Below are 22,761 nucleotides of genomic sequence, written 5' to 3' on the forward strand. Positions count from 1 at the left end.
CAAAGATTTCGGTGTGGCATATTTCCATCAAGAACGCCTGGCTACAGCTCGGGGGTGTGTTGTTCGTGGCCGCTGCACAAGCATCTTACTCCTGCAGACATTGTTTGTAACTGGGGGCCACTATATTCCTGCAATGCTCTCCAATCTCTTACTTCATACAGGAACATAGCGTTGTAACTACAAGAGTGCTGCTTGTATTGTTAGATGTCCCTTCAAGAGCTGAATGCAGAGATTGCACCTGCTAGGCTACATTGAGATTTCTGGAAGAATCTGTAACTCTTTAGTGTCACTTAGCTCCTAGACTGTGGAATAGCATCCCTCTCCCCATCAGAACTGCCCCCTCCATCGACTCCTTTAAGTCCAGGCTCAAAACCTATTTCTACTCCCTAGCGTTTGAGGCTCATTGAGGAGGCGCTGTGAACTGTTTGCGTGCTACTGTATGTTTCATTTTTTTCCTTAGTACCTAATCAGATGTACAGCACTTTGGTCAACATGGGTTGTTTTTAAATGTGCTATTGTAGCGACCATAGAGAATGGTCCAGGTCGTCGAACCCTCGGATTGGCCAGCGAGGTCACGTGTGAACGCGACCATGGGGATTGGTCCAGGGAGCGACATCGCTGATTGGCCAGCGATGTCATGTGCGCGTTTGGCGCCCGAAATAGTTAGTTCGGCGAAGTCTTCGAAGAAGACAGTAAGTTTTTGATGGTTGTCCTTTACCTTGTTGTTTAACTCTGTATTCGAATATTGCGGCTGCAATAAACTTCTTCTACAACCAACAAGTTTCCGGACTCGCCATATTGGTGACCCCGACGTGATCTGGACGATCACCGACTATGCAGGGACCCGACGCCTCGTCGGCGATGGCCGCGCCGGGCACACCGGAGTCAAGCGCGGTAAGCGTTCACCTTCCGTGGTTTTGGACGCACGCACCGCAATCTTGGTTTATACACACCGAAGCTCAATTTCATATAAAGAAGATATCGGACGACTCCACGAGGTATTACTACCTCGTCAGCGCTCTATCATCGGAGACGACCACGCGCGTGATGCGGTTCATCGTTAATCCACCTGCGGAAAGCAAGTACGAGGCCCTGAAGAAAGTATTACTGCGAATCTTCGGGTTTAATAAGCATGGTGGTGCGGCAAGACTTCTGCACCTACCGGATCTTGGAGACCGACTGCCTTCCGTCCTCATGTCCGAAATGATGATGCTAGCCGGTGAGCATACGGATTGCCCTATGTTCGAACAGGCATTCCGCGAGAAGCTTCCTGAGGATGTCCGACTGCTGCTCACGGATTGTTCTTTTAAGGACCCCGAAGCATATGCAGCGAAAGCAGACACGCTCATAGCGGCTAAAAACAAGGCAAAGGACCAGGCAAGCGGTTCGATCAACAAGGTCTCGACATCAGTGACCACGCCACAGCGACGGCAAGATGGCGCCACGTCTCCCGCCAATTCTCCGAAAGCCCGCCAAAAAGATCCGCACAAGCGCGGCTGGTGCTATTATCACCTACGATGGGGTAGCGAATCCCGCAACTGCGCTCACCTTGTACCTTTGCGGGAAATGCCTCGGCCGATCGTACATAGGGGCAGTTACGATTGGCCAGAACCGGCGCCTCTATGTCCATGATCGATTCACGGACACAGAATTTTTGGTGGACACGGGAGCCATCGTCAGTATAGTGCCGCCGACCGACCTCGAAACCAGATCGGGTAAGACAGGTCCCACCCTCATCGCGGTTAATGGCAGCCCAATTCGCACTTTCGGTATACGGAAGATGTCCCTTGTGTTAGGCCTCCGCACGTACGAATGGCCATTCATCATAGCCGACGTCAAACAAGCGATCTTGGGAGCAGATTTTCTCTGGGCTTTTTCACTGGTCCCGGATGTCCGCGGTAACGACCTCCGACCCTCCGCCGAAGATGAGCACGTCGCTCCGACAATCGCCTCCTCGCCCAGCCCTACTGTCCAGGCCGTCGTCGCGGCCCCCGACTCGTATGCTGAGATTCTGGCGGAGTTTCCAGAGCTGCTCATTCAACGTTTCGACACGTCATCGGCCAAGCACGGCGTGGTCCATCACATCCGCACCGAAGGCCCTCCTGTTTTCGCTCGGGCCAGGAGGCTACCGCCAGACAAACTGGTGGTGGCACGGGCAGAGTTCAGGAAGATGGAGGAAATGGGAATTGTTCGTCAGTCTGACAGCCCGTGGGCCTCGCCGTTACATATGGTCTCCAAGGCATCTGGGGGGTGGAGACCATGTGGCGATTATCGGCGTCTCAATGCTGTCACCACGGCTGATCGCTACCCCATACCGCACCTACAGGACTTTTCATCTGGGCTGGAAGGAGCGGTGGTGTTCTCCAAAATCGATTTGGTGCGAGGATACCACCAGATCCCGGTGCGACCAGAGGACATACAGAAAACTGCAACGATTACTCCGTTCGGGTTGTTTGAATGGTTGCGTATGCCTTTCGGTTTAAAGAACGCGGCACAGGCTTTCCAACGACTGATGGACCGCGTGGGCCGGGATTTACCCTTTTTGTTTATTTATTTAGACGACATCCTGGTTGCCAGCACCTCAGTACAGGAACACCAGGCCCACTTGCGGACCGTTTTCCAGCGGCTCCAAGACCACGGGCTCATAATCCAACCCTCCAAATGTCAATTCGGCCTTCCTGCTCTTGATTTTCTAGGGCACAGAATTACCCCTGCCGGCGCCTCCCCTTTGCCCGAAAAGGTGGAGGCTATCCGGGCATTTCCTAGGCCCACCACAGTAAAAGGGCTGCAGGAGTTCGTAGGTATGGTTAATTTCTACCATAGGTTCGTCCCGGCAGCTGCGCGAGTCATGCGCCCGCTTTTCCAATGCCTTGCAGGGAATCCGGTAGAGTTGATATGGTCCCGGACCGCAGAGTCGGCTTTTACAGCAGCTAAGACAGCTTTGGCAGACGCCACCATGTTGGTCCACCCGAGCCCCTCCGCCCCCACGGCCCTGACGGTTGACGCCTCTGACGTGGCGGTGGGCGGGGTTCTGGAGCAGCAGGTCGGTGGCCGTTGGCAGCCTTTGGCGTTTTTCAGCCGGCAACTAAATTCGGCTGAGCTGAAGTATAGCGCATTTGACCGAGAGCTTTTGGCCCTCTATTTAGCTGTTCGTCATTTCAGGTACTTCCTTGAGGGCCGCCCATTTGTAGCCTTTACGGACCATAAACCATTAACATTTGCTTTTGTCAAATTGTCTGACCCATGGTCGGCCCGCCAGCAGCGGCACCTGACTGCTATCTCCGAATTCACCACCGATGTCCGTCATGTCGCGGGTAAGCTTAATGCCGTTGCTGACGCCCTGTCTAGACCTGCTTTTCCCCCTATTTCGGCGGTGGACTGCGAAGTGGATCCCCAAGAGCTTGCGGAGGCACAGCTTCTAGCGGATACCGCTTCGGCATACCAGTCCACCACTTCGGGATTGAAGTTGGCCCAGGTAGCTTGTGGGTCAGAAGGCACAAAAGTCTGGTGCGATGTTTCTCTTCCCCGTCCCAGGCCGGTAGTACCGCCCTCCCTTCAGCGCCGGGTTTTCGATGCCATTCATGGGCTGGCGCACCCGTCCATCCGCTCCACCTCTGCTTTGGTAGCAGCTCGGTTTGTCTGGCATGGCCTACGGAAACAGGTAGCGGGTTGGGCGCGTGCCTGCGTTCCCTGTCAGACCGCTAAAGTCCAGCGCCATGTCCAGCCCCCCGTACAGGATTTCGAGGTCCCGGCTGTTCGTTTTTTCCACATCCACGTGGATTTGGTCGGTCCTTTGTCTTCCTCCCGGGGCTACACCCACCTCCTCACGGTGGTGGATCGGTTCACCCGGTGGCCAGAGGCTTTCCCATTGTCTGATATTTCGTCAGCGTCTTGTGCTAGGACTTTGGCCCTTCATTGGGTAGCTCGTTTCGGGGTCCCGGCAGTTATTACCACTGACAGAGGCCCACAATTCACTTCGTCCCTCTGAGCCGCGCTCGCAGAACTGTACGGGTCCAAGTTACAACCCACGACTGCATATCACCCCCAGGCAAATGGACTCGTAGAAAGGTTCCACCGCCAACTTAAGGCGTCCCTCAGTGCAAGGCTTGAAGGCCCGGACTGGGTAGACCAGCTCCCTTGGGTTCTTTTGGGCATCCGGACTGCTCCTAAGCTAGATCTCGGTGCGTCGTCCGCAGAGCTAGTATATGGCTCGACACTTCGAGTACCCGGAGATCTGTTTCCGGACCCTTCAGACCAGCTGCCTACAGTCCCATCAGTGTTAGCATCTCTCCGGGAACGGGTGGGCTCCCTGGCTCCAGTTCCGACTTCACGTCATGGGTGTCCCATGGTACATGAACCGCCTTCCCTGAAGGACTGTGAGTTCGTTTTTCTGCGAAAAGATTCCCATCGCGCCCCGTTGCAGAGGGTCTATCAAGGGCCGTTCCGGGTTTTGCGTAAGGGAACGGCTACCTTCACCTTAGACATGTGCGGCAAGAGTGAGCTCGTCTCGGTGTCCCGGCTCAAACCTGCACATTTGGATCCGGATCAACCAGTCCTGGTCGGTCAAACCCCTAGGAGAGGCCGACCTCCGTTAGTTCCGCTCAGTCCAGGACCCCCCGTTCCGACAGTTCCTCCAGGACCCCCCGTTCCGGCAGTTCCTCCAGGACCCCCCGTTCCGGTAGTTCCTCCAGGACCTCCCGTTCCGGCTGTTCCGCCAAGTCCGGAACCCCCGGCTCCTGTGGTTCAGGCTGTCCCTCTCCGTACTCGTTATGGTCGCGAAATCCGGCTCCCTGCTAGGTTCCGCACCTCGGGTTCTGGGGGGGGGGTCATGTAGCGACCATAGAGAATGGTCCAGGTCGTCGAACCCTCGGATTGGCCAGCGAGGTCACGTGTGAACGCGACCATGGGGATTGGTCCAGGGAGCGACATCGCTGATTGGCCAGCGATGTCATGTGCGCGTTTGGCGCCCGAAATAGTTAGTTCAGCGAAGTCTTCGAAGAAGACAGTAAGTTTTTGATGGTTGTCCTTTACCTTGTTGTTTAACTCTGTATTCGAATATTGCGGCTGCAATAAACTTCTTCTACAACCAACAAGTTTCCGGACTCGCCATACTATACAAATAAAATTGACTTGACTTGACTTGCAGCATCAAATTCTGACAATGTTGTTTCATGGACTTTGCAGTTGAAGTTCCTACTCCCTAGATGACTATCTGCTCCACAGATGCTGCCTGACCTGCTGAGTTCCTCCACCTACTCTCCCTTTATTATTGCTACTAATTCCAGCATCTACAGTCTCTTGTGCCCCCAGATTACCTTTTCTGTTCACCTATTCTCGCAGGTTTACCTTTTCAAGAGACAATGCCTACAGGTGAATGAAACAAAGCAAAGTAACAGGAGGCGGGTGCTTCAGAATCCAAGGTTGGTTCGGTGTAGTTTAGTTTGGAGATAAAGCATGGAAACAGGCCCTTTGACCCACCGAGTCCGTGCCGACCAACAATCACCCGTAAACTCGTTCTATCTTTCACACACTAGGGCCAACTTACAGAACCCAGTTAACCTATAAACCTGCACGTCTTTGAAATGTGGGAGGAAACCCATGCGGTCACAGGGAAAACGTGCAAACTCCATACGGATTGCACCCCTAGTAAGGATTGAATTTGGGTATCTGGCGCTGTAAGACAGCAACTCTACTGCTGCACCACTGTGCTGCCGGTGGTGACAATCGTGAAACGAAGGGAGGCAGGAATCATGAGAGATATACCTGTAAAGAGTGGCAGGGACTCACCAGGCTGCAGGTTAACTGTGGACTGTGAGAGCTGGTACTCACCAATTTGAAGAGCTCCAGAGCTGCATGTCGCTCTGTTCGTTCCAGCTGAGTGAGTGGTTGCTGCAGAGCTTGGTCCAGCGCTTGAAACTGAGGGACCTAGGCAAAAAATGGAATAAATATACTTGTGGCACAGCAGCAACCAAAAATTGCACTTTAAATGTTGTACAGAGCATGACCTTTATTCACCAAACCACCATTAAAACCACTATTAATTTCAATAATGCTTCTTCTGGTCATAAAGTTTACTTTAATGATCTTATAGAGGTGTATAAAATTATGAGAGGAATGTATCGGACAGAGTCCCTTGCCCAGGGTAGGGGAATCGATAACCAGAGGACAAAGGTTTAAAATGAGGTGGGAAAGATTTACTAGGAACCTAAGGGGTAACTTTTTTTATACAAAGGATAGTGGGTGCATGGAACAAGCTGCCGGAGGAGATAGTTGAGACAGGTACAATCACAACATTTAAGAAACATTTAGGGTACATGGGTGGGGTAGGATTAGAGGGATATGGGCCAAATGCAGGCAGGTGGGACTAGTGTAGATGGGACATGTTGGCTGGTGTGGGCAAGTTGGACCGAAGTGCCTGTTTCCATGTTGTAAGACTATGACTTATAATCCTAACCAAATGCTCAGTATTGGCAGTTGAGGTGCCACATCAGAATATCCTTTGAGAGAGATTTCTCCAGATCAGACTTGGTGGCTCAAAATATAAAATAGGCAAGGACAAGCTACAAGCTACAAGGTGTCGTTTCTAAATCCGCCATTTTCTATCTAAGTATAAATTCAGTATATTTGTATTGACTCCTAAGTTCTACACTCAAGTCCTGCTAACTGCTGATTTTGCGATTGTAACTTTAACCTGATTGTCTTCATAGCTATCCTTACCCACAAATGCATATTATTCCATGTTACAGATATAACAAATTGCTAGAAAATTTAACATTGGCAATAGCTCTTACCAATTACCACAGTAGTTCCAATCAGACATTATATTTGGTACATTACGGCACCGCAAATTCCATCTGCAATGTGCTGGTACATCTCTGCCTGGACCTTAATCATACCTGCATCATGCGGAGTGTTCTTGGTAACTGATGCTCTCTCCTCCCAGGTCATACTGTCATGTCGTTGACAGTAGCCAAGATTATTTTATAAGACTGTAGCCTAGAACCCTTGTCTGCTGGTTCCTGCTAACTGAGGACTTAGTTTAGTTTAGTTTGGTTTAAAGACACAGCGTGGAAACAGGCCCTTCCATTCACTGAGTCCACACCCACCAGCAGTCAGCCGTACTCTAGTTCGATCCTACACACTGGGAACAATTTACAGAAGAAGCCAATTAACTACAAACCAGCATGTATTTGGAATGTGGGAGGAAACCGGAGTACTCGGAAAAAGCCCACGCTGTCACTGTGAGAATGTACACACTTCATGCAGACAGCACCCGTAGTTAGGATCGAACCCAGGTCCCTGGGACTGTAAGGCAGCAACTCTACCACTGCCCCACTGTGTCTGGTAATTCTGACTTATTGGTGGTTTCCATGGCCACCTGACCAGTGATCTGTTTGGGTGGGACCAGGGCACTCCTGAAGTGTGAGTGGCTTCTGGATCTACTCCCTGTCCAATCCTATGATCCTTCAAAGGCAAATACCCTCACATCAAATGACTCATCCAGTCTACGCCCACAACCTCTCTGCCAACTCATGACTCTGCCAGGCATCTTGGACATTTGGCATCGCAACATTACCCCTTTGATTCTTTTGCCTACACTGAGGTATGGTTCACAGTAACTAATTATTCTATCAGCATGAGGGAGCAGCCAGGTTAAACTCATGTAGTCTCAGGAAGAATGTAGACTCCAGAGACAGCATTGGAATGCACTGGAATGGATACAATTGTTTCTACTTCAACCCAATTAACACTGGCTGCCCTATTTAAGATTGGTCATTACATGGGGGCATCATGTTTACTTATTCACTACATTTGGAAAACACCACAGATTTCTGCCCACAAATAGAAGAAACATTTTTACTGCGTCATAAACTTTTATTACATGTTTTATGGATATTACTGAAACTAATAGGTTGTTAAAGTACATTTAGAATATTTCTAGAAATGATTGACTAGAATATCAGAAGAACACACCCTTGGAAATATTGGGCAAGTATTGGCTGTTCTGCTGGAGGTAGCAACATAACTGTTGTAATCAGGTAATTAAGATTTGGACCATGTCTTAATTTCCCCACAATGAGATTACATTTCCAAGAAATGACTAAAGTGCTTCCAAATGCAGTACAACTTAAATTACATTGCTCACGTGAGCTGACTCTAACCTTTCTCTGGGAAAAACATAATACGGGATAATTCTCTGGGAATAACGTAATAATTGTCTTTTCTCATCTCCAACTCCAATTTCCCGTCACAACCATAAATCAAATAAATGTTGCATTTTTCAAACCACACCCTAATTTCCCCCTGACGGAATCTGTAGAAGTGCTTAGCTCCTGTAGATTTGAGAGCAATAACTGGAATCTAAACTGTCTGATATTTTTATTCTTCCATTTTTGTTTGCTACTCTTATTCTGAGTGATAATGGCTGCACTGGAGTTCACTGGGCTGGTGACATTTACTGACACTGATCACCAGGAATAGGTTCTAATTGGACCTTCATGGTCAGCATGGCATCAGACTGAAGCCCATTAACATTGGTGCCCAACATGCCCATTAATGCCAATCCTACTAGTACTCCTGTTCTTCTGTGAGAATCTGGTTCCCCAGTATCCAAGTGTCCGATTGAAATCCTTCCCTCTGGTACTAATGTACCCATCAAATTCCAACCCAACAGAATTATAACGCCACGTTCTCTATGAACCCAACTTCACCACTAAAACTCTTACTTCCGAACTCAACTTTTATGACCAGCCTCTTAATGACAAGGTGCTTCATCATATCCAACCCCTCTAGTACTAAAATACTTCTCACTGGAGCATCCAGGCACTATTTAAACAAAGAAACAGGAAAACTGCAGATGCTGGTTTACACAAAGGGACACAAAGTGCTGGAGTAACTCAGCGGATCAGGCAGCATCCCTGGAGGACATGGATAGGTGTTGTTTCAGGGGGAGGGGAAGAAAGCTGGAAATGAGGTGAGGCAGGACAAAGAGTGGCTGGTAAACACACCATCACCCTCTGCCTCCTATTACCAGGCTAGATTTGGATCCAATTTAGACACAAAATGCTGTAGTAACTCAGCGGGACAGGCAGCATCTCTGGAGAGAAGGAATGGGTGATGTTTTGGATCGAGACCCTTCTTCAGACTGTTGTCAGGGGACTAGGCGGGACAGAGATAGAATGTAGTCAGAGACAGTAAGACTGGGGGGAGGGATGGAGAGAGAGGGAAAGCAAGGGCTATTTGAAGTTAGAGAAGTCAATGTTCATAGCACTGGGGTGTAATCTACCCAAACAAAATATGAGGTGCTGTTCCCCCAATTTGCACTGGCATTACTCTGACAATGGAGGAGGCCCAGGACAGAGAGGTCAGATTGGGAATGGGAGGGAAATGGAAGTGCTGAGCAACCGGGAAATCAAATTTCCGGGACTAACCTTTGGACCTTCTGGACCACCTTTCCAGTGGGACATGTTAAATGCATCACTAAGACCCATATTGGCTTTGTCAGCTACATTGTACTTAGTTACATACTTGAAAATCCCAATCAAGTTAGTCAGACAGGATCTCCCACCAACAAACACCGACCTTTGTAAGTGTAGATTGATCCTGCTGCTCAGAACTTTTTCCAGTTACTTCCTTACGACTGACATAAATCTCGTTAGCCTATAATTATCTGTCTCAGCAGCTACCCTACTTGAATAAAGAAAACAGACTACTTGTACCCACCCACTCTCGCTATCTTCAGCCTTGTTTCAAAAGGCAGCCTGGGAAACATCCCAGAGTTCTTCCTTTAAATTTAACTTACGCTAATTTACGCATCAATGTTTTCCTCTAATATTTCTCCTGTGTTCTAGTAAAATATATTTTTCTCCTCAATGAAGTTGCTTCCAGTGCAGGTATCCCAAGCTGTAAGTGAGAGGGTGACAGACCGCTGTCTAGAGTCCTGGGAGCAGTGAACCCTTGGCCACACTCTCATCTCACTGCTATCATTGGGGAGAAGGTGCAGGAGCCTCAGACCACCAGGTTCAAAAACATCGACTTCCCATCAATATCAGGTTCTTGAATTACCCTGTACAACCCTAACTACAACTCTACCTCAGCACCAAACTACTATGTCCTTTGTACTGTTGAGTTTGCACTACATACTTTCACTTATACTATTATGGTCAGGCTGACAATTTATTGTATATTTATTTATTGTGTTATTGCATGTAATAATTGAAATGTTCCGGTCCCATTCATGTGACAATTGAACACTCTTGACTCTCTTGACATTGAGATCCACATCTGTTGAGGAAGTCATCTTTTCCAATTCCACTACAGGCAGCTGAAACCATGGAGAAGAATTTTGCAATGGTCTGAGTTTGGCAATGCTTGGTTTGCCCGTGATTCACTGAATGCTCTGTTTGGTCCCATTCATCATGGATAGTGAATTCCACATTGGTGTGAGCCAAAAATATCTCGGGGAAACGGTCAAAATGTTCATATTTATCACGAGTGGTTGAACGATTATCCTCCAACTCAGTGAAGGCACGGGTGCTTCTTTGTGTTGTAAAATCCTCACGGGAGTTGAACTGTAGAGCTTGCCACATGAATCTCGACACCTGGACACCAGGGGTCAGGCCTTGCTCTATGGTAGTCAAGATTCGTGCGGGATTCTTGGTACAGTCAAACTCATCAGGCGCTCACACAAACACTGGGGGTCCAAGGGTGGAAATCCTCCTTGCCCCACACACAATATAAGTCCCACCTCTGACCGTCAGTAAGTCTTGAAATCTAGAGTGTGTTACTGTACCTGGAAATGGTCATTGATGAATTTACTGAAGGGGTGGTCGTTCAGATCTGCAGGGAGCGAGTGATTGATGATCGCCTTAACCTGTGGTGGGGAAACCTCAGTCACCTGATTCATAAAGGATGAAGGAGATGCTGGGGGGGAAAAAAAAACAGTCACAGCAATAGTATCAATGGTGCTGATCAAAGATTCCCAACTGACGATCACTGAAATTAAGAAATAAGCATGGCAAAAAATCAAACTATTGGAGGAACTCAATGAGTCAAGGAGCTCCTGACGATTGAAATGGACAGACGACGTTTCAGGTTGGGACCCTTTTTCAGATGCTGCCTGACTCACTGAATTCCTTTTTTTTGCTGGAGATTCCAGCCTCTGCAGTCACTTGCGTAACCATGAAAAGCATGTCGTCGTGACACAAGGTCAAGGTATAAAAATAGTACATTATTCACATGTCATATTCATATGAACACAAACTTAAAGCACCACACCTAGCAACTTGGACTGTGAATATGACTAAAATGGATGCCAAATTTTCCAATGAACCTTTCAACAAGTACACGAATATGTACTCCAAATATATTAACTTTCAATTCTCAAAATATAGAGACATTCATGTTCAAGGTCTCTGGTATTACATGCAAAATGCATACTGAAATTCCAATGCCTTTATGCAAATACAGCACATCATTCAATAATCTGACACTCCATTGTTATAATATATACATTCCACGCACAAACTACACAAATTTACTTGACAAATCAAGGTACATATATCAACAGTATTATATTTCCCAAATACACAGACATTCATGGAGGGCATTTTCAGTCTTTTTCATCGGGTTGGGGAATAAAAAACTAGTGGCATAGGATTAAGGTGAGAGGGGAAAGATTGAACTTGAACCTGAGGGGCAACATTTTCCATGCAGAGGGTGGTACTTAAATGTCAGAGGAAGTGGCTGAGGCAAATAGAGGAATAACATTTAAAAGACATTTGGACCGGTACATGGATGGGAAAGATTTGGAGGGATATGGGTCAAACATAGGCAAATGGGTCTAGCTTCGATGAGTATCTTAGTTGGTATGGTCAAAATGAGCTGTTTCTGTGCCGTCTGACTCAATGAATCTATTCTTGCCCCAAATGCACTGAAATTCTTTTCCACAAAAAAGTAAGACACTTGCACTCCAATTCCTGAACACACTGAGGTACCACCTCTCAAATAAACTGACATTCTATCCACATAATACACTGTCACGACTACACGTAAAATTTAGTCTAAATTTAGTCTTAATCTGATTTTTCATTCACCAAACACACTGCTGATAATCTCCCCAAATGCACCAGCATTTCAATCTCCATATACAAATATGTCATCTTCTAAATACAATAATAATCCAAATTCTGTGTCATTGAACTCCACAAATTAGGGCAGCACGGTGGAGCAGTAGTAGAGTTGCTGCCTTACAGTGTTTACAGCGCCGGAGACCCGGGTTCGATCCCAACTAAGGGTGCTGCCTGTACGCAGTTTGTACGTTTTCCCCGTGACCACATGGGTTTTCTCCGAGATCTTCGGTTCCCTCCCAAACACCAAGGACATACAGGTTTGTAGGTTAATTGGCTTGGTGTATGTGTAAAAATGTCCCTAGTGTGTGTAGGATAGTGTTAATGTGCGGGGATCGCTGGTGGGAGCGGACTCGGTGGGCCAAAGGGCCTGTTTCCGCGCTGTATCTCTAAACTAAACTGAACTAAATATCGTGAGAAATCAATATCTAAACACATTAATATTCCAATCGCCAAATATAAATAACATTTGATTTCCTAAATGCGCAGATATTCCAGTCTTAAAATGTACCTGAAGTTCTTTCCCTCCACATACCACTGATAAGCACCAACATTTCAAGCCCACACAGCCTTTATGCTCCAAGTACAATAGTTTCCTCATTCTTAAATACACCGGTGCTCTATTCTCAAAATGCAGTGCCTTCCACTCCCCAAGTGTGTAAACTCTCCAAATGCCACACTAAATTTCTGTGCCCTTTGGCAGTGAAATGCCAGTGGATCATTATTATTCATGGAAATCCACTGAAATACACAGAAATTCCATTCATAATTTAATTCTCAAAATAAGTTGACATTCCATTTGGCAAATACACTGACACATCTTTCTCAAAATTCACTGAAATTCCATTCCCCACGTACAATAATATACAATGATAGATTCCTCGAATAGACACAGATTCCATTTTCCAAATTCACTGCCATTTTATTCTCTGAATACATTGCATTTCCAAAATATAGAGATATTTCTTCCTCCAAATACACTGACATTCTCTTTTTTTTTCTGAATGCACATAGCACTCTCATGAGAATGAAGTAAGGGTATTAAAATAAATAAATGGATGTGATCCAATAGACATTATAGATTGAGGTGGCACAGCTAGTAAAGCCACAGCCACTGAGCTTCAGAGATCTGAATTCAATCCTGACCACTGGTGCTTCCTGCATGGAGTTTGCACATACTCCCTGTGACATGCCTGGCTTTCCCCTGGGAGCACCAATTTCCTCCCACATCCCAAAGATGGGCAGGTTGGTAGGTTCCTTGGCCATTGTAAATTGTAGGTCAGTGTAGAATCTGGTGGAAGTTGAAGAGAAAGTGAGTAGAATAAATAATTGGATTAATGTGGGATTGCCGTAAAATAGATACAAAATACTGGTGTGATTTAACGGGTCAGGCAGCATTTCTGGAGAATAGGAATAGGTGATACTTTGGGTCGAGACCCTTCTTCAGACTCAAGACCTGAAGCATCACCTACTCCTTTTCTCCAGAGATGCTGCCTGACCCGCCGAGTTACACCAGTATTTTATGTCTGTCTTCGGTGTAAACCAGTACCTGTAGTTACTTCCTACACATTTAGAATTGGTGTAAGATGGGTACTTGAGGGTTTGTGCAGACTCAATGAGCCAACGGGCCTGTTTGCTTGCTGTACTTGTCTCTGACTCGATGACATGATTGCAAGATTACCAAAGGTGGGAACTGAACATTCAGGGGTGATTGACATTTCATGAGGTGTTGCAGAAAGGAAAAGAAGGCGGGGTTGTTCTATTAACAAAGGATGAGATCAACGTGGTGAGGTGATATTGCATCAGATCAAATTCCAGAATTAGTTTTGGTGAGATAAGGAAGGGAAAGGAAAATATATCAGCGGTGGGTGTGTGGTTTATTGACCCTTGAAGGGTAGTAAATTGTTTGATTTCCAATTGAAACAACTGTTTCTCACCCACTGAGAAACCCAGGAGTTTACAGAACTATCTGATTGTTCTTGCAGAATGTTAACGGGTTGTGCAGTCATTAGGAAGGCAGATGGGACTCTGGTCTCCAGTACGATCCGTGTGAATGTAAAAGAAGGGAAGCTCTGCTGCAGCTGTTGAGGCATCTGGGAAACTGTTTGCTGATTTGGGCTCACCGTTTAAGGAGGAATATACTTCTGTTCAGAAGGCTCACAGAGAATGTTCCTCCGATGATGGGTAGGTTTATAAAGAAAGGTTGAGCATGTTGGGCCCTTATTTGAGAAGAATGTGGGGTGATGTTTTTAAGGTGTATATGGCTCTGAGGGGGATTGGCAAGGTGGGTGCTGAGAGGACATTTCTCCCAGTGCAGTAATCTAGAACTAATGGGGTATGGTTTCAGAAGAAGGAGCCACACATTTTGAGATATGATGGGAAGAAATTTGTTCTCTCAAAGGGCCATGTACTCTTGTCTTTTGCATAGAAAGATATATTCAAGGCCAACACAAACAAAGTGGACTTTACAGTTGCAGAGAACAGAATCATACTGAATGGTGAAGCAGGTTCAAAGGATGGTAAGGTGTTTTGCTGCTCCTAGTTTGAATGTTCTTAATCATAATTAATTAAGAGCGGTCATGGCCGCCATAATACAACCAAGCAGAACAAAATTCACTGGAAATTGACTGAGTATTATATGGGAGGGGTTAATGAAGGCAATTGGGAAAAGACACTAAGGATGTTGGAATCTTGAACAAAAATCAAACTGCTGGAGGAACTCAACAAGTCACGCAATGCCTATGGAGGGAAATAGACAGGCGATGTTTCAGATTGGGACCCTTTTTCAGACTGATGTAGTGGAGGGGGAGAAAGCTGGAAAAGAGAATTGAGGGATGTGTCAAAGCCTGGCAAATGAGCGATGAGAAGGGTGGCCGGCAGATGGATGGAGTAAGATGGCTAGAGATGAAAATAGAATAAAAGGGAGTCAGATATGGAAAGAAGAGGAGTGAAATGTAAAGCTGGATGGGTGGATATGGGTGGAAGGAGATGGGAGAGAATGAAATGGAGGAGACAAGGCTTTCAATGTACGTGGTGTAGTGTGTGGTACATGGTGCAGGATGTTTCTATTGAGTTCTTCGTTCACCATCCTTATTTACGCTCACTAGAACATTTTAGAGAGCAGATGGCAATCAGCCATTGGCTGTGCTAATCCAGTAATTCTGGGCCCAGAGATAGGCATTGTTCAGGTGCAGGTCAATAGAAATCAAGTGGATTTTTCTGGTAATCAGGTAACTTCATGGTCACCCTTACTGAGACTTCCATCTGACAAGTCTTTTTTAAATTGTTTGAACTTAAGTTCCCCAGATGCCGTGCTGGGATTCGAATTTATCTCCAGGTGACCAACGCATATTTCTCGATGCACTTGGAGACTGCAGTAGGAGCAGCAGATATGGCTGAGTGGAGGTATCGAGGAGAAGAGGGCTGCCCTTGAGAATGGAGACGAGAGCGTTGAGCATCGCTGTTGGGGGCAGGGGTGACCAGAGGGGCTGCTGGATGGAGGGAGGAATCAGGAACTGGACAGAGGAAGATGTTTGGGATGAGATGGACACGATTACTGAATTTCTAGACAAGAAACTGTGAGAAAGCGATGAATTACAACACGTTTCACACTTGGTTCCATCTGGCGGCGTGGTATCTGTGATGAGGCAATGTACAGGCAACATTTCGGTTTGCGACTTAAGAACCAAGAATCAAAATTCCACCATCTGCATTTGTCCATCTAGTCATAGAGCATGGAGGCACACAGCATGGAAACAGGCTCTTTGATCCAACTTATCCATGCTAATCAGATTTTATTAGAGGCTAAACAGTCTAACTGCACCATAATGGTGGCATCAATCTTTACCAATTTAGCATAAATTGGCACGGAAATATTTTCAGTTTGGGCCAAGGAACCGAGCCAATGCCACCAAACTCAACATATGACAATAAAATATTGTTGATTCTTGACTCCTGAACCGGAATGTCACCTGTACATTCCCTCACGGACGCTGCCTGACCCACTGAGTTACTCCAGCACTTTATGTTTGGCTCAAAATGCCAACATCAGCAGTTCCTGTGTTACCATAGACTCATTTGTAGCAAAGGCCAGGTGGAATGCATCAGCCAACAGCTTAGGCTGAATTGTACGATACACCCATATAAGTGAATGGGGCTTCTCCCCCATACATTCACACATCATTCTCACTGCGCACACACACACTTACCATCTGCAAGCCGTAACAGAGCAGCCAGCTCCGCTGGGATCTCAAGCAACCCAACATCCTAGTAGAAAGAAAGAGAGAGCCATTAGACTTTTAAACTAGACTTTAGAGATACAGTGGGGAAACAGGCCCTTCGGCCCACTGTGTCTGCACCAATCACCCTGGACACTATTCTACACACTAGGGACAATTTGCAATTTTACCAAAGCAAATTACCCTATAAACCTGTAAGTCTTTGGAGTGTGGGAGGAAATCAGAGCACCCAGAGAAAACCGAAGCGGTCACAGGAAAAATGTACCAACTCCGAACACACAGTACCCGTAGTCAGGATTGAAACTGGGTCTCCCCTTATTCACCCCGACCTAACATTGTACTGATAATTATTCCCACTGGATATAAGTATAAGATCAGCAAAGTTACATACTGTATTTGATCACATTTTATTTCAGGATTTTCACAAGCCTAATGGGAATTACATATCACAATTATATCACTTGGATGGTTTTCCCTGGAACTTCAGAGACTGGAAATAAATCAAATTACGAGAGGCATAGAAAGGGTAAACTTTATCTCAGGGTGGAATGTCAAAGACTACAGGGCATAGATTTAAGACGAGAGGGGCAAAATTTAAAGACGATGTGCAGGGCAAGTATTTTTACACAGAGGGTGGTGAGTGCCTGGAACATGCTGCCAGGGATGGTGGTGGAAACAAACATGATAGTGACATTTAGAAGTTTTTAGACAGGCACATAGATATGCAGATATATGGATCACGAGCAGACAGAGAAGATTAGTTTAACTTGGAATCATGTTCGGCACAGACATTGTGGGCCAAAGGACGTTTCATGTATTAGCACTTTCTGCCTGATCATTGTCAGCCAGGACCCTTGCTGATAATTCAGCAAATTTTTTCAGGTGAGTTAGGCTGGGGTGGTCTTTGCATCACAAGATTATTCGATGGATAGAAACTGCCACATTGTTCTGATCAGCTGGGTTCCCAGTTCCCTGGCTGGTTCAATGCACTGACCTGACACATGCAGTCCAGTTAAAATTGAGTCAATCTGAAATAAAGCAGGCATGTAAATCTGAAATAGAACAGATTTCAGCTGGGAGTAGGTCAGGGAGTAAGAACAGGAGAGAGGCGTGGAATAGGAGCAAGAGTGAAACCAAGGTCAAGGAAGAGTGAAATTGGGCTGTTTGGAGGACTAAGGCCTGAGTCAGGGCTGGAAGTCTGGGCGAAGGTGGATTCTAGAGCAGGGAAACATGGGAATGCCATTCCCAAAGAGGAAGAAGTTTGAACTTTATTGCCTTCCATCACAGTGAGGAATGTGGAATTCGCTGTGGTGGATGTTTATGTTAACCTTTATGTGGGTGTGTGTCTTGTTGCTTTTCACGATGTATGGCTGTATGGTAACTCAAATTTCACTGTCCCTTAATTGGTACATGTGACAATAAACTGACCTTGAAACCTAGAAACCTTGACCTTGAAACTTTAATAAGATCAGGAGTGACACTGGGAGTGGAGTCAGTGATGGGGTCAGGAATGGAGGCAGGAGAGGGGTCAGGAGTGAGATCGTGAGTTGGGCAGGAGCAACTGCATGAGTTTAGGGAGGACTGGGGTCAGTGGTGGAAGCAGGACAGTTCTGATGCTGGGAGAGGAAGACAGTGAGGGGGGAGAAGAGGTAGGTCGAAAGCCTGAACTTCAGTAGTGTTCCCGTTGACCCACGCCTACTGCTTGACCACGATCCTGCTCTCTACCCCACTCCCCAGGCTCACTGCTCCCAGCGGTTTGCTTGCACTTTTTCCAGTCTAGTGCACGACATACCACTACGGCACAGTGGCGCAGCAGTAGAGCTGCTGTCTTACAGCACCAGAGACCCAGGTTCGATCCTGACCACGGGTTCTGTCTGTACGGAGTTTGTACGTTCTCCCTGTGACCTGCATGGGTTTTGTCCGGGTGCTCTGGCTTTCTCACACTCCAAAGACGTATAGGTTTGTAGGCCAATTGGCTTGATAAAAAAAAAAGTAAATTGTTCCAAGTGTGTGTGGGATAGTGTTAGTGTGCCGGGATCACTGGTCGGCACGACTCGGTTGGCGAAGGGCCTGCTTCCACGCTTTATCTCTAAACTAAAGTGCAGTGCATTCAGTGCCCACAGTTGTGCCCTCCACTGCACATTGGGTGATTGCTTTGCGGGACACATACATTCAATTTGCAAGAGCAACTTAAGCTCTGGTTAGTTTAGTTTAGTTTAGTTTAGTGTAGTTTAGAGATACAGCATGGAAATGTATCTCTAAACTACACTTTGGCCCTTTGGCCCATCAAGCCACGCCGACCATCAACACCTGTTCACACTAGTTCTATGTTAACCTACTTTCTCATCCACTCCCTACACACTAAGTGAAATTTACAGAGGACAATTTTCCCTGAAACCCACATGTCTTTGGGATGTGGGAGGAAACCGAAGCACCCGGAGGAAACTCACACGGTCACAGGGAGAACGTGCAAGCTCCACACAGACAGCATACAAGGTCAGGGTTGAACCCGAGTCTCTGGTACGGTGAGGTTGCAGCTCACTAAGTGCACCACTGCACTGCTCTTGATTCCCACTTGAGTTCTCCACCCCACTCCGACCTCACTGTCTGCGGCTCTCTGCAGTTATCGTGAGACTCAACATGAGCATGAGGGGCAGCACCTCATCTTCCACCAAGGCACATTACAGCCTTCCGGGCACTGTACTGAATTCAACAATCTCTCTGTGTCCATCAGGAATGACCAAGTCTGCTCTAAGATTATCTGACTGTAATAGTTACTCTGTTTCTCTCTCTCCAGGTTCATTGCTCGATAGGTTTTGTGTTTCAATTTTTCTGTTTTCGGTTTCAATTCCCCGCAATGCATCAGAGCTTTTACAGATCCCTTTGTTCTCTCTCCTTCTAAGTGCCCTTATTAATCTATCATAGTTACACAAACATTATGCTACCATGGCAAACTTGACCTCACCCTATAGTCGATGTTTCCTTTATCCTGTGTATCTCTTCTCCTCTCTTCTAAAACTAACTAGTTTACTCACCTTCCCAGTTCTGATGAAGGGTCTATGAACCTGAATCATCTGTATACTAAAACTCTTGTTTGTTTGTTTGAGTGTTTGTTCTTGAACTACAGCCAAAACGGTACATGATAGCTTGGCAATTTTAGGCCCACCTTACTCACCGTCGTCCCTTTGGTGCTAATGGAAGAAGTTTCATTGAAATCGGTGTGATATTTTTAAAGTTATTCACATTTTAAAGTTTAAACCTATCTCCTAGGGAGGGAGAGGAGGGAGGATAAGTGGGGGTTGAAGGGGATGGAGTGGGGGGGAGGGGAAGGAGGAGGGGAAGGGGGAGGGGAAGGGGGAGGGGAGGGGGAGGGGAAGGAGGAGGGGAAGGGAGAGGGGAAGGGAGAGGGGAAGGGGGGAGGATAAGGGGGGTTGAAGGGGATGGAGTGGGGGGGAGGGGAAGGAGGAGGGGAAGGGGGAGGGGAGAGGGAGGGGATGGAGGGAGGGGGAGGGGAAGGAGGAGGGGAAGGGGGAGGGGAGAGGGAGGGGATGGAGGGAGGGGAAGGAGGGAGGATAAGGGGGGTTGAAGGGGATGGAGGGGGGAGGGGAGGTGGGTGAAGGGAGGGGGAGGAGAAAGAGAGGGGAGGGGGGTGGAGGGAGGGGGTGTGGGGGAGGGGAGGAGGGAGGCGGAGGGGAGGGAGGGGGAGGAGGGGAGGGAGGGGAAGGAGGGAGGGAGAGGGAGGGGGGGAGGGGGGAGTGGGGAGGGGGAAAGAGAGGGTGCTGTACCAATGCAGGAGAGGTTTGGGTCCAACGGGTCCACTTGGTCTAGTTAGTTCGGTTTCTCTCTCCACAGAAGCTGTCTAACTGCTGAGTGTTTCCAGCACTTTCTGTGTTTAGCAAAACGATAACATGCTGGAGGATCTCAATGGTCAGTCAGGCAGCAGATGGTAAATGTTTTGTGTCCCTGCATCAGGACTGAGTGTAGAGGGGAAGTAGATGGTATGAAGAGGTGGGGGCGATGCAAGAGCTGGCAAGAGATAGGGGGAACCAGGTGAGGAAGGGGGGGTGATGGGCAGATGGAGGGGAACGTGGAGGCAGAAGGAGATCAAAAGGTGGTAAGTGGAGACATCGAGGGGCCTTCCAACCTGTGCCTACCTCTATCTTTCCCTCCCTCTACCTGGTCCAACCTGCACATCATTCCCCTCCTCACCTGGTTCCACCTACCGCCTGCCAGCTCCTGCCTCGTCCCTCCCTCTCTCCTCTGGCTCTCTTCCCTCTGTACTCTCAGTCCTAACCGTCTGTTTGTCTCCACAGATGCTGCTTGACCTGCTGAGTTCCTCTACATTCCGTGATTTACAGTCTCTTGTGCCTCCATTTTGACCCTCCAATTACTCAAGTGGACAACTAGCATGGAGCCCAATCCTGGAGCCTACTGACCAGGCCAAGGAGAATCCAGAGTTTAGAGATACAGCGTGGAAACAGGCCCTTCAGCCCACCGAGTCTATGCAGGCCATCAAGCTTCTGGTTTATTTAGTTTGGTTTGGTTTGGTTTGGTTTGGTTTGGTTTAGTTTAGTATAGTATAGAGATACAGCATGGAAATAGGCCCTTCGGCCCACCGAGGCCGTACCGACCATCAATCACCTGTATACTTGTTCTATGTTACCCCACTTTCGCATCCTACACCCTAGGGGGAACTTACAGAAGCCAATTAACTTACAAACTTGCACTTCTTAGGAATGTGGGAGAAGACCAGAGCACCTGGAGGAAACCCACAGGGGGAACGTACAAACTCCGCACAGACAGCACCCCATCGGGATCAAACCTGGGGCTCTGGTGCTGTAAGGCAGCAACTCTATCGCTGCACCACTGTGCTGCCCTGTACTCTGACCTTGAAATCACCCAGGAGAATCATTCCCCACAGTGACATCATTGCCACGATCAGTATAGATATAATCCTTGAAAGGTATGATTGGCAAAGAGGGAGTAAGGGGAACAAACTCTCAAGAAGTCCTTTCCTTGCAAAGTCCAGTCTAAACCAAAATCCACCAGCCCTTTCCACCGTGAAGACAAGCAGCAGACCTTATGGCAATGTCAAGTTCCAAGCCCTAGGTTACATCAAAATCGTGCAGCACACTGCCAGGATGACCTGATCAATCACGACATGACAGGTACAGATGACTGCTGGATTCCCATCCCTGACAAACCTGCTGTTATCTCATTTAATCGGACTCCAAAACACCAACAGCCCACAAAAGTAGTTGATCATGGATAAAGTTTCACAGAGAGCCCAAAGACACACAGCCAACAACTACAAAAGCTGCACTGCCCTGAAGTCCACATTAATGTCCATGAAGAGACTGCTGCCATCTCTATCAGAAAGCATCAGGAAGGAGAAGGAGATCCAGAACCCATGTGACATCAAAGGCATGGCGTTTCTGGATTGGGAAAAGAGACCTGTGCAGGTACCGATGGCTGAGGTCCAATGGGATTTGTACCATTTCAGATTTCACTATAATCTTTGCATTATTCTGTTTTGCCCACTTAATTATACTTATTGTTTATGCTATGAACTTCATGTGAAGCAGGAATTTCATTGCACCCTGGTGTATATGATAATAAATTATCCTGAATTTAAATCTGAATCTGAACTCCCGAAGAAGAGCTGAAGGGTGGGGGAGTGCAGGAGTTCCAGCACTTCACTGAAACCACGACACTCTCAAGGCTCTCTGCAGCCCAAGGAACTTGTGGCACCTTGCACCTGCTCCACCACTCAGTACGGTCACGGTTCGACCTTTTACTCAGTGCCACTTTCCTGCGCCAAACCCCCCCTCAGTCTTTCAATTTCCTTTCCTCTCGAAAAATCTACCAACCTCAGGGTTGAAAATGCTCAGCGACTAAATAGTTAATTCCAAAGATTCCTCACTCTCTAATTAGATTACGAAATGTCTCCTCATTTTTATCTCATCTTGGCTCCGAATAGCCATTTGTTGCTACTGAGAAAGAATGGAAACTATACAGGACTCACCATTCCCACCGCTCCTCCTCGTCTCTTGCTCCTTGTATCCTTTGATTCCACGGTCTTGATCAGCTAGGACAAAAGCTTCAAGTATCAGACTCTCACGTATCCAAGTGCTCCCACCCGCTAAGTCCTGCTTATTTGTTCAACCTCTCCATGCTCCGCCCCGTTTGCCGCCACCCTTCCATTCACCTGGGGCGTGCCGGCACGGTCACATGGACATATCCCCTTCAGCTGGGAGCCACAGGGCACGTCCGTTTGTGCTGACCACAGTCCAGTGCCACACCCCTCCCACCTGAGACGTTGACAGACTACCCACTGTATAATGCATTATGCCCGAGCCTGACCCTCACTTTATTACCTGAGTGATCAACTTAAA

General features: G+C 47.3%; 1 protein-coding gene across 1 annotated transcript in view; it reads right to left on the minus strand.

Moving 5' to 3' along the window:
• Positions 1 to 22,761, minus strand: part of myo15b (myosin XVB) — a 149,845-nt gene that overhangs the window by 77,183 nt on the left and 49,901 nt on the right. The window contains exons 25-29 of the mRNA XM_078401587.1: positions 22,392 to 22,454; positions 16,337 to 16,394; positions 15,381 to 15,551; positions 10,793 to 10,923; positions 5,830 to 5,925 (exon numbers count right to left, since the gene is read on the minus strand). Of these exons, the coding sequence (XP_078257713.1) occupies positions 5,830 to 5,925; positions 10,793 to 10,923; positions 15,381 to 15,551; positions 16,337 to 16,394; positions 22,392 to 22,454 (519 nt within the window). The remainder of the gene's footprint in view (positions 1 to 5,829; positions 5,926 to 10,792; positions 10,924 to 15,380; positions 15,552 to 16,336; positions 16,395 to 22,391; positions 22,455 to 22,761) is intronic.

The sequence above is a fragment of the Rhinoraja longicauda genome, chromosome 6 (genome assembly GCF_053455715.1).
Source record: "Rhinoraja longicauda isolate Sanriku21f chromosome 6, sRhiLon1.1, whole genome shotgun sequence".
NCBI lineage: Eukaryota > Metazoa > Chordata > Chondrichthyes > Rajiformes > Arhynchobatidae > Rhinoraja > Rhinoraja longicauda.